Below are 13,602 nucleotides of genomic sequence, written 5' to 3'. Positions count from 1 at the left end.
TACCCGGTTCATCCTGCTTTAATCAAGTATGTTTTTATGTGCAATGTTAACCTTCCTCTGCACTCTCCCCTCTGAATCACCACAGTGTTTTTAGAGAAATTTTAGTTGGGGGGGTTAAAAAAAGAAATCTTCATGAGAAAATAAATGGCCTGTAAGTGTGTCTAAAGGGGATGTTTCCATTTTGAGCTTTCTTGTCAACAAGGCAGGAGAAACTGAATAATCACATTCACATATGGAACAAGGCAAAATGGGGAGCAAATATATAAATATATGTGTGTGTGTGTGTGTGTGTATATACAGCGAAGCCGCGGAAAGTGAACCGCGTTAGAGCGAGGGATCACTCTGTGTGTGTGTGTATGTATATATATATATATATATATAAATAATTGACAAAAATGCGACAGTGCATCCATCCGTCATGTTGAAAGCGCTCCAACCTGGCCATGGAAAAAACACAATCAAACCACTAAACTGAAAGTGATTCTGGACCTTATTTTGGCTGTGCATGTTTTTTTTTTTAATTTTAATTTGATTAATTTATTTTTTTTATTTTTAGGCGGGGGAGGTGCAGCTCAAGCAATGTTTTTGCTTCTGTTTTACTTTTTGCTGTTCCCTCTTGTTTATTCCCTAAGGTTGCCAGTTTGTGTTTTCTCTCAATACTGCTGTCCTCAAACATGAAGTGTTTAGTTTGGAAGATGGCTAACAAGTCTCCAAATGAGGAACAAAGTGTGCTTGTGTCAAACGATTACAGTAGTCATGCATGTTCAATCAAAGTACTTTCAACATAGCTTTACTACAATTTTCATGAGCTTTCGATCAGCATTCTAACATACAGTGCAAATGGAAATTAGCATTGCTATTAAGATAGTGTTTTTATACAATTTGTGGGTGTTGCTTATATTTGATACCAGATGGCTCAAGAGAACAAATTGTACAGTAGTTTATTGCCATTGGAGCTTGGTGACAGCATTCCTCAGCATTAACTCTGAGGACTTTGCAAAGGAATCATCAATGCATCTTTCTCAATCTCCCTTTCTTTCTTGTGTTTACTCCATCACACAGTATGGAGCACAGCAGAGCTTCCTCTATTTTCTCTGCTCACTATATGTCCTAATTCCTGACACTAACTTGTTTTCCTGGTGCACAGCCAAAATGGCAGAGGTCCGAGGGGCCACCAAGATGACGCTGTCAGAGGCGTACTCTGTGTCTCGTGGAGGTAGAGCGGGACCATATGCCAGCTGTCACAGTTTGACAGAGGTCGCACAGGTCTGCAGAGGCATTCCTCCAAGCCACAAGCACACGTACGCACTTACACAGTTTTTACCAAATGAGCCATTTCGACACAGATGCTAACGTCAAGTGACGTCCGCGCACATGTGTATAGATTTTGTTTTAGAAAGCATATTGATGACCTATGTTTTGGCCTTAATTTATCTCGCCAAGTGTAGAACTCATCCACTGGAGATGAATGTCAAATCCACAGGCATGCCAAGGACTCCGACAAAGGAAGGAGACACTTGAGCAGGGATCTGCAACTGGTGGGCCATGGGCCGCATCTGGCTCATGCCCACTCTCAGAGTAAAAAGAAATGTAGCACTGATGAAAAATGGTTGCCTCCTGCATCATTTGTGTTGGCCATGCCCACACTCAAGCCTGCTGTACCTGAGCGGTGAATTTAAAATAAATCAGCTGCAATTTGCAACCAAGTGCCTTTATATTCATAACACACCTCAATTTAAACAGTCGTCACCTGCAGTCTAATACTTTTTCAAACTTTATTTCTCGTGGATGTGGACCATGCACTTCAAAATGTCAAGATTCTAAAAGTCATTCATTAATATTTGACAATTCTATTTCGAAGTAATGCGAACCTGTACATGTGTATGAACACACAACATAAGACACATTTGGAAATTTTGTTGCTTCTGGCAAAATGGGTCATGATATTGGACATTGACAATTCATAAAGATTAAAAGAAAAACATTGGGCATTGTTGTAACAGACTTTTTTTTTTTTTAATCAAGTAAACAATCACTTAACCATCAGGCTAAATGCTGTATAACTATTCAGTAATGTCAAGCACGTATTGATGCTTGTTCCCAACGCACTCGTTACGAGCACAGGTTAGGTGGAAGAAGCCTTGCTGCTGTTTGACAAGCACACTCATGTTTTTATGGATGTAATAACACTGCATACAGCTGCAAAGCATGAGGCGCTACTCAACATGCAAGTGTGACTGAAGCAGAGAACAAGAGGCTGTGACGGCAATATATTTTAATTCTTCTGCCTGTCTGTCTCCCATCTGTCTACCCAAATACTGGTCGGAAAAAAAAAATGCAGATTACAGGAATGTCTTATTGCAGGAGGTCCACTGATGGACAGCGGGAAGTCATTTTCATCTTCTTGGTGTGATATGCTCTCCATGTCAAAATAGATGTAATCACTGAGCAGATGGCGGCTTATCCAAACCCCCGTGACAGAAGTTATTGAGGCTGCAATGTAAATCAGATGAACATTGTCTATTTCTGATTCTCTTCGTTTTCTTAGACGACGTCTAATCATCCTTATCCTACATAGTGTGTGCTTCTTTCAAAACCACACCTTTTACCAACCCTCCTGCCTGCCTGCCTGCCTGCCTGAATGTCACTTTCTTCATATTTCATTGACTGAAATAGAAAGACCGGCCTCATCGGGAAGGATAGAATCTGAGAGTTTACAAAACAGCCCCATTACGGTCACAGTGGAAATCCCACTCACACACTTTGATCGCAACCCCTTCAAATTTCAAAACTCTCTAAAATGCCAGCACATGATGTGATGCACTTTATCATCCTGAGGGCTTTGCGCTGAGTGCTATTCTCTTTATCCCGGTGTTTGCCAGGAACATCACGTCTCCCTTTCCTTATCCAAATGGGATTCAGAGTGTCAGCTGGTGCGATTCCTCGTCAGTGGGTGCGCTGATCGGCCATTTGTCAGTGTTTGCTGCCAGCGGGAATGCAGCAAGCGGCACCAGCCTTCGATGAGACCAAATGTCTGATTTGTGCTCCTCTTGATAGTGCAACCAGATGGGTTGGGGAGAGTAAGGATTTTGGGCAGCAGCTCACAGGGAGATACGCCAAGGCAAATGGAAGCGGAACTGATAAAACTTGATCTTATGTTTATTTTATGACTAACACCTTCATGGAGCAATCATTCATGTGTCCTGTTGTACCATTCTTTGTGGCATCATGCCATTTATTTGACAGATGGGATTAACTCCCAGCTCCTCCTACCTTAGTTGATGTCAATCATAACAACTATATGCATGTTGTTACATAAGACAGCCACTGATAGGAACTATTGATATTGAACATTTTAGTTTCAGGGCCTTTTTTTTCCATACACCAGATGCCCTTTATGCAGTAATGAGTAAGAAAACTAAACTATAACATGGCCATTTTTTCTCATATCTTACAACGCACTTGGAGTTGAAATTTCTATTTAGCAAAAGGGAAGTCAAGTCAAAAATTCTCTTTACAATACAGTAGTACCTCTACTTACGAAATGAATTGGTTCTGGAAGAAAATTTTTTTACTAGAAGATTTGGTAAATAGAGACGCGTTTTCCATGTAAATGCCCTAATTTGTTCCAAGCCACCCAAAAAATTCAGACAAAAATATGAGTTGCTCTTTTATGTCATGTAGCAAGCAATACAAACAGACAGACACACACAGTGTGGTTAAAAAAACAAACAAAAAAAACACACAAAAAAAACAATGTGAGACAATATCATTGGGATTTGTGGGACCAAGAGTTGTACCACACAGTCACCCGCCAAATGTGGCCGAAAAGGAACACCAAGGAAGCAAGGAAGTATCCGTGTGTATCTGACAAGTATATTGACCAAATCGACTGCTCCTAAGACCGTAATCATTGCCTTCATGTCAGCGAATAAGCTACAAGCCATGCTAATTAAGCTCACCTAGGTCATGTATTTAACACCACAATTAAATAAGTGGTTGGGTGATACGAGTCAACTTTTCACATACATCTCGCTGGAACCATGTGAAATCAGAGCATATCCAACTTTGCACAGCAGGCAAATTAATAAATGTTTGAACTCCAGAGAGAAAATCGAATTGCTCCACTGAACCAGAAACCTTTAGAACAATTACTATGTATGCACCATGCCCGACATCAGCCAGAAGGGGTGATCTATAGGTTTAAAAGTGTATTCATACATGTAACAATACAATGTCTAGTACATTCAAATGATGTAAATATAGTATAAAAACTCTTATTTGTTGCTATTTATTGGTTTTCACAATAGTCCTGAATTTTGATTTTGACTTTTGTCCATAACAGTCAGTTAATCAGTTTAACTTTGCTCACAAAATAGTTTGCTGCGATCTACAGTGTGAATTTAAGAAATATAAAGTGTTGATTATGTATAAATAACAACATTAATTTCTCATTTTTCATATTTTTATTATTGAATAAAACCCTTGCTTCAGGTCCCCAGAAAAAAAATATGCTCCACTAAATTAGAAAGTTGCTCCTCAAATTAAGTTTTTCATTTGCAAAACTGCTCTGCAAGAGCAACATTGACAGTTTTCCTCGCTGTGTCAATACTGATGCTTGATTGCATTGAAGGGTGATGACTTTTCAGGAAGTCACCTGTCTTGAGGAATTGTGCTTAAAATAAATGATATATGGGCTTTGTATAGTGCTTTTCTACCTTTGGTACTAAGAGCACTCTAACACTGTTTCTTCATTTACCTACTGATGACATAGCATCAGGAGCAACAGAGGGCTCAGTATCTTGCTCAAGGACACTTCAATGTGGTTACAAGGTTTGAGGATTGAACCCACAACCTTTCGGTTGGGCGACCCGTCTACCACTGAGCCATGCCGACACCAATGAACTTTGTTGACCAGATTTTTATTCATTTACTAGTCAATATAGTGTACATTTCACCCCCACCCCTTTAATAATATAAAACCTTTAAAATTCCGATGTTGAATGTGATGCGGTTGAAAATTACAGTGCTTCTATCTTTCGTGCTGGTGCCACCAAGAAAGGAAGTTGGGCTGACCAGTGCAAAAAGTTGGTTGAGAGCACTGCTCGTGTCTTTCAAATCAAAAGTCATTTTCAAATTCAAATCGTTTTTTTTTAACACCCCCTAATAACTAGGGGAGAGTTTTCAAGTTGTGAGCAATGCCCCATGCATCCTGTTAGCAATTGGTCTTCACCTCCTCCCAAGAAAGTTTGCAACCCATGGCCTCTCCACACTGTGCGTGTAATTGTTGAATTTTAATGGTGCCTCTTGAACAAGAAGAGTTGTTAGCAGGGGGCCAAGCCTTGAAACTCTCAAGAATCTGTTAATAGGGCTCATTTACACAGGGCCCCGTTCTGTCTGCTAAATCTCGCTAACCCCTATCTGGCTTCTCCTTGCTGCGATGAACTGCCCTTTCAAACATCAGACATCCAACTTTCGAACAACTCAGTTCCGGAATATTGCAATCTGTCAACCCCCTAATATTACCATTTAGATGTTTCAGACGCAAACATGAACAACAATTTTGACTCAACTGAACTGACATATTTATTTAAAAAGAAAAAATCATGGATAATGCATGAGCAATAATTGCTGAACTGCTGTGGCTATGCTCAGATCCTCATTGACTGTACTGTACAGCTGGAGAAATACAAGGCTCCCCTCCAGGTGAGGCCATCTGTTGAAATGTCTGTGTGATTATGTCAGAGCATGACATCCCCCCGTCAACAGGTTTCAGCTTTAAATTGAGAAATGGCGTCTGAGTCCAAAATAGAAAGGCCTTTGTCTGACCTGATCAAGAACTCTTACTGAGCTCACCTCTCAGGATGGAAGTGCAGCATGCCTTTTTTTTTTTTTTTTTTTTTAATTTTTTTTTTTATTACTGAACTGACATATTTATTTAAAAAGAAAAAATCATGGATAATGCATGAGCAATAATTGCTGAACTGCTGTGGCTATGCTCAGATCCTCATTGACTGTACTGTACAGCTGGAGAAATACAAGGCTCCCCTCCAGGTGAGGCCATCTGTTGAAATGTCTGTGTGATTATGTCAGAGCATGACATCCCCCCGTCAACAGGTTTCAGCTTTAAATTGAGAAATGGCGTCTGAGTCCAAAATAGAAAGGCCTTTGTCTGACCTGATCAAGAACTCTTACTGAGCTCACCTCTCAGGATGGAAGTGCAGCATGCCTTTTTTTTTTTTTTTTTTTTTAAATTTATTTGCTTAATGTCATGAACCCTTTCAGGGACAGCGGTTACTACAGTGAACAGCTTATCATGTTATCAGGTTACAGGGTGCATGAAAGGGTTAAGGTCACTTTGTCTTCATGGGTGGATGGATGATTACAGTTGGCCGCTCGCATCAAAAGGAGATTAAAAGGCAACATATCATTTAGTAAAGTGCAGACCTCTGCCGAGTGGACAACAAACTAAGGGTCGTCAACTTGTTGACTCGACTACTCCACAATGATGGTTTAAAGTGTAACGTCGACTAGTCGCTAACAGTGTCGGGCTAATTACTTGCAGAATGCACTTGGTTACAGCTGCGGCTGTTGTGACAGCGCTATATAAATGAAGATGTATTTTATTATTTGCGACTTGCATGTGAGCGTAATGTTTCCAGTCTTACTTTCTGTGTAGAGTGAGCTTCTTATTACTGCAAATTTCGCATTTTCCTTTTAAAATGTTGAAAGCACGACTGGATCTTTATATATTGTGGGGTATCATGTTAAATGTTTCGAATCTATGGGGGGAGGTCACAGACTTTGATTAATACTTGTGGCAATAACAAGATTTTTTTTTTTAAATACACATTTTGTGGAAACAGAGAGCGAATATTTGATAATTGGCCTAACATGTCATAGTGATGGATAAAGTATAATTGATAATTGTTTCACTGAAAAATGTGGTCTGACAAACAATGACTTCACAGCGATGTCATGTCCTGATTATGGCGTGAAAGCAAAAAAAAAAAAAGCGTTCCAAAGAGAAATTCTTTCGAATATTGACTCAACTATATCTATTACTATTAAAGTAATGCAAGTAATTCTGCCTGTGAGATTAGTTCCATTAACAAATCTACATTGTAAATAGTTTAATGGACTGCCTTCTATTTTTATTTACTTTTTTTCTTTTTGCATCTAATCTTGGGTTGTGGCCCCAACATTTGTAAATTGTTACCGGACTCAGTAATTATAATAGTTTTACAAAAATGTAATGAGTAACTCGTTAAACATAATATATTACTGTAACGTTTCTCCAAAGGAGACCCCAAAAACCTGGTTTCCCACCGCTCCACAGTCAGAGCAGTGGGGCTCAGGTGATAAAGTGTCCTGTCTCCCAATTGGAAGGGTGTGGGTTCATTCCTTGGACCTTCATTCCCTTTTTAATGATTTTTTTTTTTTAACAAAGACTATGCACGTAAAATTTAATCAAAAACAATATTTGTATTATTTGCTTAGAATTTCTATGTGGAAAAAGGCCAGGCATAAATCACTTGTACACACACCTTTGGGGGTGTACGTTTTCTCATGTCAAAGTCATCCGGCTCATTTGTTGACATTTCAAATAATATGTAAACATTCCCCAAATGCTAAATTTGATGTAATCTCCTTACAAAGTGAGGTCACATTTTCTGATGGTGAGCAACAACAATCAGTGCTGCATTCAGCCATGCATTAGATGTGTTTTATCAGTAGCTTAAAGTTTTACCAAATCATTTGCATTACAGACGTATGGACTCCTAATAGTGATGCAATTTAAAAGTGCTTTTATTGTGCCCACCTGGACCCTGCCTCCACAGGATCTTTGTTGAAAAGCCCTGTCATTTGTATTTTGTACCATCTTACTTTCTCGACACCGCCCATTTTCTTCTCACTTGTTTTCTTTCTTTTTGACATTTTTCCTCACTATCTTGCTCACAGCGAGCTGCGACAAGTCAAGCCTGAGTCAATCAGATCTCAGTAAAAGTGAGGACGAATCGAAAGTTGGAGGCAGGGGTCAGATGCAACGTGCTTAGGGTTTGTAGCCTGCTGCTAACCTTAAATTATTGGTCGATAAATAGAGACGCTCCGATCAAGCATGAACACGGTGCTCTTGTGTTTGACGCTGACGCGGGCGATTCACTCGGCCAGCTATGGGCCTGCATTGCGTTTGTTGTAGCTTTGTTGATATGATTGACATCATCGCCTGCAGGCAAACTTCGAGCATGAATTGGCCTGTATTTGTATCATAATAGGTCGTACATACGTTTTGTGAAAAGACGGCTGTGTGTATTGTAAAATATATAGAAAATAAAGCCGACAAAAAATTAAAGAAAAAAAAACGTCGATTCGGCCTTTAATGGCTCATTCATTCAGGATTTCCCCGACATTCCTGATGGCCACCACCACCCTGCGCCTTGCTGTGTGTTTCAAACCCATGTAAACAATATGACACAGTATCAAAGGAGAAAGGTGCATTCTTCCACGGTCATGATGAAGTCCAAGATTACTTGCAAACATTGCAAATAACCCCCATGCAGAACCCGCTGCTGTGATGGGCCCACAACAAGGACAAAACAAGGTTTCCCTTTTTGGCCACGGTGCGCAAAATGTTACCTGCCTTTCCCAGTCGTAAGCACACCGAGTGATAGGATTGATTTATTTCAGCTTTTTTTCTGAATGGAACATTATCACTTCACAGCGTTGAACCATGTTGATGCTCTTGTGTTGTATGTAGCATGTATGTTCTGCGTAAACCATACATCTTGTGTATGAGTTGTCCATTGTCTGTGAATATTGGTTATTGCAATGCAGTCCCTCCTCTGGTGTGTTTTTTTTTTTCCTCAACAATTTTTTTGCACCACTGAAAAACCATCAGTGAAGTTAAAAGTTGATGTCGGCACGACTTATCATGTTTATGTTGACTCAAAATTTGAAATTGTTCAACCAGTACAGCACACTCTTTCAGTCGTTTGCTTGCTGTACATACAGGAAATGTGTGTGTGTGTGTGTGTGTGTGTGCGTGCGTGCGTGCGTGCGTGCGTGCGTGCGTGCGTGCGTGCGTGCGTGCGTGCGTGTGTGTTTGGAATCGATTCCCTTTCAAGGCAGAACAGAACAATTGTCATTTGTCCTCGCTTTGACCTGTGTGTTCCATGTTTAATGCAGACAAATGTCAGCGTATGGTCAGGGGATGGGCTTTGACTAATTGCTGGATATTTGCAGATCATGTTCTCTCATGACATTGCGGATATGCTTGGTCAACATTCCCTCATTGGGATCGTATGAGGTAGACAGTGTTTTTTTTTTTCTTGAATATGTGTGTGTTTTTTTCTTGTATATGCCCATAGAGGCATGCTTGGATGACTTTGGTGTGCAAAAAAGATCTGACCGCAACACGGTCAACCCCTTTTTTAGAGGATGCAAATTAGGAGCAAGGCCATATTTTCATCACATGCTGTCGGTGTGATTACTCTACTGTATTTTTTCCAGTTCGAGTCAATAGGATAATTTCCCATGTACCTTTAATTTTACCTTTGTATTGAACTTGCTTCAGGCGTTTGTTGTCTTGTTCATGTCTACAGTCACAATTCTTTCTGTTTTATTTGCAGTATAAGGGCCAAGCCAACCTCCATGTGTTTGAGGACTGGTGTGGTTCCTCTGTAGCCCAACTCAGAAAGAACCTGCACTTCCCTCTCTACCCTCATGTAAGTAGCAAGGAGCATACTGCCTGTTCTAATAATACAGGGTTTTGTTTGGGGGTTGGGGGGGGGGGGCTTGGATCTGGTAAGGATTAATACAGTGAAGCCTGACACAGACTTACAATTAACATTTATTTGGAAGCAAGAGATAAAGTGTATGTTTATGTACTGATCAGTTTCAGGAAAGAAAGCAAGTGTCTTGTAAATCCCTTTCTGAATTACCAAGTTGACATTTGCCTTGGGAGTTGCAAAGTGTCACTTGTTTACCCTGAGGGACAAATTAGTCCAAGTAAGTTGTTGGGTAATTCTAAGCAGTTTGCTGTTTTTGCCGAAAATACTTCACGCTGTGGATGATAAGATTTTATTTGATGGCCTCGGGATTCCCATATGAGGAGATTAAAACTCGTGACATCTGCTGCAGGCTGCCAGCAGCAGATTCCATCACTCGTCAGTGTATAATGTGCAGCATAGCCAAAGCTTGTCAAAGTCATCCTTCCTACTACTCCGTCCTAGTAAAGTGAAATAAAACCTTTTCTTCTATCCACCTTATATGAGCTGCCATTTTCATCAAATGTCTATCATGTAACACTACACTGTGAGATGATGTTGATTCTTTCAGTGCATACAACAACAAAAACTGGATGCCTGCCTTCCGAAAAAAATCCTGATAAATGTCTTTGAACAAACCTTTTCCCTGCACTTACTTATAACAAATTAAATGGGAGCCTGGTGCAAAGGCAGTCTATGAATACATTCCATTCGATAGAGAATGACTTGTGTAACTTGGAACCTGAGCGCTCCACTTCAACTCATGATGAACTCCATCGCTTGTTACGGTTGCTAATCTGCGACTGGACACACCCTGCTGATGGGAGGAGTTTAGCACACGGTCACCTTGGGTTCACTCACAGGACTGTGAATGCTTTCGCTTCGATTTCTGCTTCCTGTTGCAGACAAGAACGACTTTGAAGAAGCTGGCCGTGGCTCCCAAGTGGAAGAATTACGGACTGAGAATCTTTGGATTTCTTCACCCTTATCGTGATGGTAAACCAGCTCTTTTTAGTAGCGAGTCCCGGGTCCCTTGCTGTGGGCCTTTGAGCAATTGTCTTTCAAAATTAATGCAGACCATCGCAACAGCCCTAAAAGACCGTAAGATTCAGGATCACTACGAGTGTATAGTCAATCCTCATCACTGGTTGAGCCCTCTGAGCGTAATCTCTCCGCAGTTTCCTAGAAGCACACTCTACTACTGTTACTACGGCAACAGATAAACTCGAAAATCCTAGTAGATGAATTGCTGAATATTATGCTCTTTGTTATATCCTTTTTGGTCTTGGGTGCTCCAAGTTCTCTTTGCCTTAGGAGTCAAGAACAAGTGCCTTAGTGGGGCAAAGTGGAGAATGGGGAATAAGAGTATGTTTGCATTCAAAAGTGTTTTCTTTCCATCTCAAAATGAAGCACCCAAAATATCAGCCACCTTTCAGTATGCATTATATTTAATAAAAGTAAAAATCCAGGTGTGAAAAATAGAGTTTGCTATTGGTTTATTTGCTGCGTACATCATAAAATCCTCTGCAGTGCTCCACGAGTGACAAATCGTAAAAATGGCATTCTTATCTGACATTTTGCCTGGAATATTATTAATTTTGAAAGCTCTCACACTCATAAAGGCCACGTTAGTTATGGTCATAGTTCAAGCGTGCATCCATTTTTTTACAGTACTTTTGTGTTCAGTACATTTTTTGACACCTCTGCCATCATATTTTAAAGTACGTTTCTTCAAACTTCATGGTGTTTTGTGTAAAAAAGGAAACACATTGATGCCGAAGGATACCGTACACAAGGTGGCCTGCGTAGCTGAGGTCAATGGTCAAATTGATATACTGTATATTCTCATGTGTTTTAATCGCAATTTGTTTTATTTTTTTCTTTTACTGCACCCATCGTTTTAATGTTTGATAGCCACGTTTTTGATATTCCTTTTTCATGGGAGTCCACATGAAAACCCAAATAGATGTATTGTCAATGTTTTTTTTTTTTTTTTTTTTAATGACCACGGGATATTCAAATCTAAGACTATTTGATCATCAGAATTCTTCCCATCACCCAAACCCCACATACAGCTTTGGACACCTCTATTCTGATTATTACCACATATACTAAAATGTGTCAAGCTGATCTGATGATATTGTTATTCATAAGATTTTTCAATGGATGGAGACGATGCTCTCCGCAGTAACAAAGGCACCTTGCCACAATACATTACACAGTATATTGTTGCGAGTATTCTTTGACATTGAGATCAAGACTCTTCTTGTAAATGTATTCCATCACACCGTGCCATGTTCTCGACATGCATGACTCTGATCGAGTTCTAAAGAACCGGCGATCTTCCACCTAAAACTTACCTGTTTTACAGCGGTTAGCGCATTTTCTCTAAAACCACACTCACAATCCCTTGGGAAACAATCCCATAAAAATACAATTCCTTCGATCAATTGAAAGCCTCCACTATGTGAGGAGGCATGAGTGTACTACAATATAATGGCTCCCCCACCATGCTTAAACACATTGTTTATGTGCGTGTGTGTGTATCACATACTTTTTCAGGGGATTTCCAGTTTTCAGTCTCATCTGATGATAATTCAGAGTTCTGGCTGAGTCCTGATGAAAGTCCTCTCAACTCCAGGCTGCTGGTCTTCGTTGGACAGGTAAGCAATCAACTGTCACGCCTTCTTCATATCAATATCCCGGTCACAGAAAGACATAAGTTGTTTAATGGTAGCCTGGCTCAGCTGGTCGAGTCCACCTGAAAAACTGCGTATTTGATCCCCACTCGCCCTGTGACCATGTCAGTACTTCACTTCCTCTTGATGATGTGACATCAGTAGGTGAATGAGGTGACCGTGTTGAGGCCATCTGCATCTGCATATGTTCTTTTCTTTGTACTAGGGTTGAGTGATTAGTGACAACAGGTATTGGTATCGGGCCGACACCGCCCTTATTTTAAGTTAGTGATGAGAAACAGGCAGCAAGCTAGGCTAAGCTAAGTTAGTTGAAGAGGCTTAAACACGCATGGAGCAGTCACGGCAATTCAGTGGAAGATGCTTGGCCCCTGTAAAGAAGTGATGGGTGTACTATATAGTCTATGATGGAAATGTAGTTTGTCCAGTGTTTATCCACATAAAAATACCGATTTAAAAGATGCGTTGTTGTTACCTCAAGCAGAAGTTGTCCACTGAGCAGCCGTCTCCAAGCTCCGACAGCTCTGCTTCTTGGAGGCATGCGTTTTTGTGTGAACCAATTTTTGTGGTCCACACAACCAAATGGGTCAATTTTTTTTCCCCAGCCTTCTTATTGAACACGCCTACTTTTAAGCACATCCTCTGAGTCTAAATTGTCCTTTGTTTAAATTGTTACTGCTAAGCAACATTGTTTTTCACAAAGCAAGGAACTGAAACAAACTCTTCAATGAGAAAGGTGCAAAAACACTCACTTGTACTTTTCAGGACAGCTGTGACACATGCCTCTGAATGACATCTAGTGCAATCGATTGTATGGAAAAGAGAGCACTCCTAGAGGTTTTTGATGAATTTGTGGAGCTCCATCAGCTGCAGTTTGCCTGAACATGGGCCATGCATATGGAAGATCATCTGTTCTTTTGTCAGGCATACACAATAAACAGAAGGGAAACAGGGCATCTTAACCTTGTTCGTCCTAACTAACTCACCTCACGTCAAAAGACTAACCTTCCTACGCACATTTCCTTGTGAAGAATCGTTTTTTTCGTCCCCTATTTTGCATACAGCAAGCGCCAAGCGCTTGCCGACCTTCACAAATATAATGTCCTCCGCCCATGTTGTCAATGCAGTCACAATGAGAG

General features: G+C 40.4%; 1 protein-coding gene across 1 annotated transcript in view; it reads left to right on the top strand.

Annotated features, from left to right (window-relative positions):
* Positions 1-13,602, top strand: part of b4galnt4a (beta-1,4-N-acetyl-galactosaminyl transferase 4a) — a 153,266-nt gene that overhangs the window by 94,782 nt on the left and 44,882 nt on the right. Inside the window, exons 4-6 of the mRNA XM_019894248.1 lie at positions 9,630-9,725; positions 10,673-10,763; positions 12,330-12,430. Of these exons, the coding sequence (XP_019749807.1) occupies positions 9,630-9,725; positions 10,673-10,763; positions 12,330-12,430 (288 nt within the window). The remainder of the gene's footprint in view (positions 1-9,629; positions 9,726-10,672; positions 10,764-12,329; positions 12,431-13,602) is intronic.

Source organism: Hippocampus comes, unplaced genomic scaffold, assembly GCF_001891065.2.
Source record: "Hippocampus comes isolate QL1 unplaced genomic scaffold, H_comes_QL1_v1.1 scaffold104, whole genome shotgun sequence".
Lineage (NCBI taxonomy): Eukaryota > Metazoa > Chordata > Actinopteri > Syngnathiformes > Syngnathidae > Hippocampus > Hippocampus comes.
The sequence above is the reverse complement of the archived record's forward strand: the minus strand, read 5'-3'. Positions and strand labels throughout refer to the sequence as shown.